The sequence below is a fragment of the Limulus polyphemus genome, unplaced genomic scaffold, assembly GCF_000517525.1.
Source record: "Limulus polyphemus unplaced genomic scaffold, Limulus_polyphemus-2.1.2 Scaffold2256, whole genome shotgun sequence".
In the NCBI taxonomy this organism is placed as follows: Eukaryota; Metazoa; Arthropoda; class Merostomata; order Xiphosura; family Limulidae; genus Limulus; species Limulus polyphemus.
The window spans coordinates 37,560-42,026 of record NW_013667866.1 but is presented as its reverse complement, the minus strand read 5'-3'; the positions used below and the strand labels follow the sequence as shown (position 1 = coordinate 42,026).

General features: G+C 34.1%; 1 protein-coding gene across 1 annotated transcript in view; it reads left to right on the top strand.

The window, feature by feature from the left end:
* Nucleotides 1-40: 40 nt before the first annotated feature.
* LOC111087522 (ionotropic receptor 93a-like) overlaps nt 41-4,467 on the top strand; it is a 10,156-nt gene continuing 5,729 nt past the window's right edge. The window contains exons 1-4 of the mRNA XM_022394433.1: nt 41-73; nt 819-977; nt 2,219-2,369; nt 2,583-2,794. Coding sequence (XP_022250141.1) covers nt 41-73; nt 819-977; nt 2,219-2,369; nt 2,583-2,794 — 555 coding nt within the window. The remainder of the gene's footprint in view (nt 74-818; nt 978-2,218; nt 2,370-2,582; nt 2,795-4,467) is intronic.

Sequence of the window (4,467 nt, the reverse complement as noted above, 5' to 3'; positions counted from 1 at the left end):
GTAAACACGTTTATAAGTCTGGTAAGTTACTAAAGAGAGAATGGTTTTAAACGTAAACACGTTTATAAGTCTGGTAAGTTACTAAAGAGAGAATGGTTTAAACGTAAACACGTTTATAAGTCTTTGCTAAGTGTGGTAAGTTACTGTAAACACGTTTATAAGTCTTTGCTAAGTGTGGTAAGTTACTAAAGAGAGAATGTTTTAAACGTAAACACGTTTATAAGTCTTTGCTAAGTGTGGTAAGTTACTAAAGAGAGAATGTTTTAAACATGTTTCTATTATCAATCTTTGCTAAGTGTGGCATGAGTGTATAAAACAAAGAAAATCATAAAAATTATCTTTCTAACAGCTATATAAATCCACAATATGTACGTACTCCTTAAGTGTAAGAGTGTAAAGTGATAAGGAAACACGTTGGTTCAAAAAATGAATTAAAAGACAAAAATAAGAAACCCTTCAACCCGCGCGCTTTCGAAAGGCCTGTTTTTCTTTCTCAGGGATAAACTGACGAGGAAAGGTTGATTTTTCGAAAGAGCTCGGATTGTAAGGTTTCTAATATTTATTTGTACCTAGTATGTTGTGTTGCTGTTGTTATCTAGGGTAGACATACTTCGTCGATCATACACACGAGGATTCGGGTAGTCGTACCAAGCTAATAATGTGTACACAATTTATGTTTCGACTTTGGAAGACGTACTCCGTGTTTTTACGCATGCTACACACGCACTTAACTGTCTGATGTGTCTGGAAAACATGTTTAGAATATAACTATTAAGTTTTGAGAATTATCCACGAGTACCAACAAAAATGTTTTGTAGGAGGCTGACCTTGGCTTGGGGCCCTTCGCTGTTAACTATGATCGAAACACAGCAGTGGACGTTACAACACCGATCTTCATCGACTACAACACTATCCTGGTAAACTACAAACAAAAGCGACCAAACTTTTACAGTTACCTTCAAGCTTTTGGATGGGAGGTAATTTGATTGTGTGGATTAAGTTGCCATAAAAAGTTTTGTCTTGCTATAAAGACTAAAAAAATCTATCACTCTGAATGAATTTGTGTTATAATTTTCCCTGTATTCAAAGTTAAATTTGAAAAATAATGTTACAGTTCTATGATGGGAATAGTAATTTAGAGTTCTCGTTACGTTTATGATCTAATAATGGGTTTTTTGTTGAGTTAATAACGAAGCCTGATAGTCTGTGTTTGATCCTAAAAAAAGTTCAAAAACTACTTCAAACTAGTATTACCACATTTGTCTTTTCTAATATAGTCAATTATAAAGACTGGACTGGTCATATACTTGTTTCAGTGGTTTCACAGGCTAAACTTAGGCTTAGTTGTTGCCTAACCTATTTGTTACCAAACCTTGCATGTGAAGTGTTTCAGTGGTTATATAGGTTAAACTTAGGCTTAGTTGTTGCCTAACCTATTTGTTACCAAACCTTGCATATGAAGTGTTTCAGTGGTTATATAGGTTAAACTTAGGCTTAGTTGTTGCCTAACCTATTTGTTACCTTCTAGGGAGTGACATAGGGAAGTTGGCGATCTGATATGACCTCCATAGGTTAACTCCAATTCGTTGATTAAAACTAATTAGCATGAATAGGCTTTGGCCGAAAGTGTGAAAAATCTTAATCTACGTGTTTAAGCCTAACTGGGCTTTTCTCAACGGTTTAAAAAACATATATGATGAAAATAATTAAGTTTTTAATATTAATTTCCCACCTTAATTCAACTGTGTGTTTATACAGACCTAATACAAATAGTGGTTCATTACACAATTTAAACTCAACAGTTGATTGCACTAATTAAACACAGCAGTTGATTGCACTAATTAAACACAGCAGTTGATTACGCAATTTAAACTCAACAGTTGAATACAATACTTAAACTCAACAGTTGTTTACACTAAATAAACTCAACAGGTGAATACATTATCTTAGTTTGGTTTTTTGTTTGTTGGAAGTTAAGCACAAAACTACACAATGGGCCATCTGTGCTCTGCCCACCACGGTATTGAAACCCGGTTTTTAGCGTCGTAAATCCGCAGACATACTACTGTGCCGATTATCAAATGTAAAGTTTGGTTGGTCAATCTCTGCAGAAAGACCACCTATCAGATAAAGCAGTTCTAAATACTAAATATGATTTATGTTTGTTTATCATTCAAGAAAAGTTTGTAATGTTTGTGTATTGACATATTTTATTTAGGTTTGGGTGGCAATGTTTGTGTCCTTACTGACCATCTCGGGCGTTGCTTGTGTTGCTGATTACTTGATTCTCGACAAAGTTCCATCGAAAAGAGGAGTTCTTGTTTTTTTCAAGTACATCTGGAGATTTTACGGGAACCTGTTTTACCAGAGTAAACAACTTTTTTCATTAAGTAACCTTACATGAAAAGCAACGTGAAAAAGAGAGTGATTATAATAGTGTAGCAATACAAGGCCATGTAGCCAAGTGTAGCTTTCTTTTAATATACGATACACATGTAAAAAAACAACAAACTTTTTAGTTGGAAAGTAATTAACTTACTTTGACTTTTCTTAACTGTATTTAACGAGATATTTATTTGAAGGTTCCTCGTATACCTTTCATTTCCACCACCGGAGGGTGTTACAAGCGTTTTGGTGGATTACGGTAATCGTGCTTATGCAAAGTTTCAGTGGACATCTGATGGCCACGCTAATGATGGACTCAGGAAATCAGATTGACGATTTAAGTGAGCTGGATAAGTCCAATATTCAACCCGCCGTGGAAATTGGTTCATCTTTACATTCCATGTTCATGGTAGTTGTATAGCCTTAACATAAGACACATGTTGACACTTTAGTTGTGTAATCTCAGCACAAGACACATGTTGACACTTTAGTATAATACACATGTTAACACTTTAGTTGTGTAACCTTAACACAAGACACATGTTGACACTTTAGTTGTGTAATCTCAGCACAAGACACATGTTGACACTTTAGTATAATACACATGTTGACATTTTAGTTGTGTAATCTCAGCACAAGACACATGTTGACACTTTAGTTGTGTAATCTCAGCACAAGACACATGTTGACACTTAACACAAGACACATGTTGACACTTTAGTATAATACACATGTTGACACTTTAGTTGTGTAACCTTAACACAAGACACATGTTGACACTTTAGTTGTGTAATCTCAGCCCAAGACACATGTTGACACTTTAGTATAATACACATGTTGACACTTTAGTTGTGTAGCCTTAACATAAGACACATGTTCACACTTTAGTTGTATAGCTATAACACAGGACACATGTTGACACTTTAGTTGTATAGTCTTAACACAAGACACATGTTGACACTTTAGTTGTATAGCCTTAACACAAGACACATGTTGACACTTTAGTTGTACAGCCTTAGCACAAGATACATGTTGATACTTTAGTATAAAACACATGTGTTGACACTTTAGTTGTAGAGCCTTAACATAAGACACATGTTCACACTTTAGTTGTGAAACCTTAGCACAAAACACTCGTTGACACTTTAGTATAAAACAGATGCTGACACTTTAGTTTTATGGCCTTAACACAAAACACATGTTGACACTTTAATTGTATAGCCTTAACACAAGAGACATGTTGACACTTTAGTATAAAACACGTGTTGGCACTTTAGTTGTATAGCCTTAACTTAAGACACATGTTCACACTTTAGTTGTGTAACCTTAGCACAAGACACATGTTGACACTTTAGTTGTATAGCCTTAGCACAAGACACATGTTGACACTTTTGTTGTATAGCCTTAGCACAAGACACATGTTGACACTTTGTTATATATCCTTAACACAAGACACATGTTGACACTTTAATTGTATAGCTTTAACACAAGACTCATGTTGACACTTTAGTTGTGTTAGAATAGTAACAGGCCATTGTTACTAGTTCATGTTGCTATGATAACAAGTCATTGTTATTATATTGCCATGATAACAGGCTATTGTTGTTAATTCATGTTGCTATTATGAAAACTTAAGTGTTACTAAGTGGTTTATCTAGTTTCACGTTTCTGTGGTATCAAAGCAGCATTACTAGTTTGATGTTTCTGTAGTAACAAAGCATTACTAGTTTGATGTTTTTGTAGTAACAAGACAACTTTACTAGTTTCATTTTCCTATTGTAACAAAGCAGCCTTACTAATTTCATGTTTCTATAGTAACAAAACATTATTAGTTTCACGTTCTTATGGTAACAGAGCAGCATTATTTGTTTCACGTTTCTATGGTAACGAAGTAGCTTTACTAGTTTCACGTTTCTATGTTAATGTTCCAAACAAAAATAATTTTTGGATTTTTTTTTACAAGTCACAAGATTAGCTGGTATATATTCCAGGGTTTAGCCTATATTACACAATACTTTTTTTTTCATTTATAACATATATACAACACTTAGGATCGATTAGACAGTGTTTTTCATTTATTTC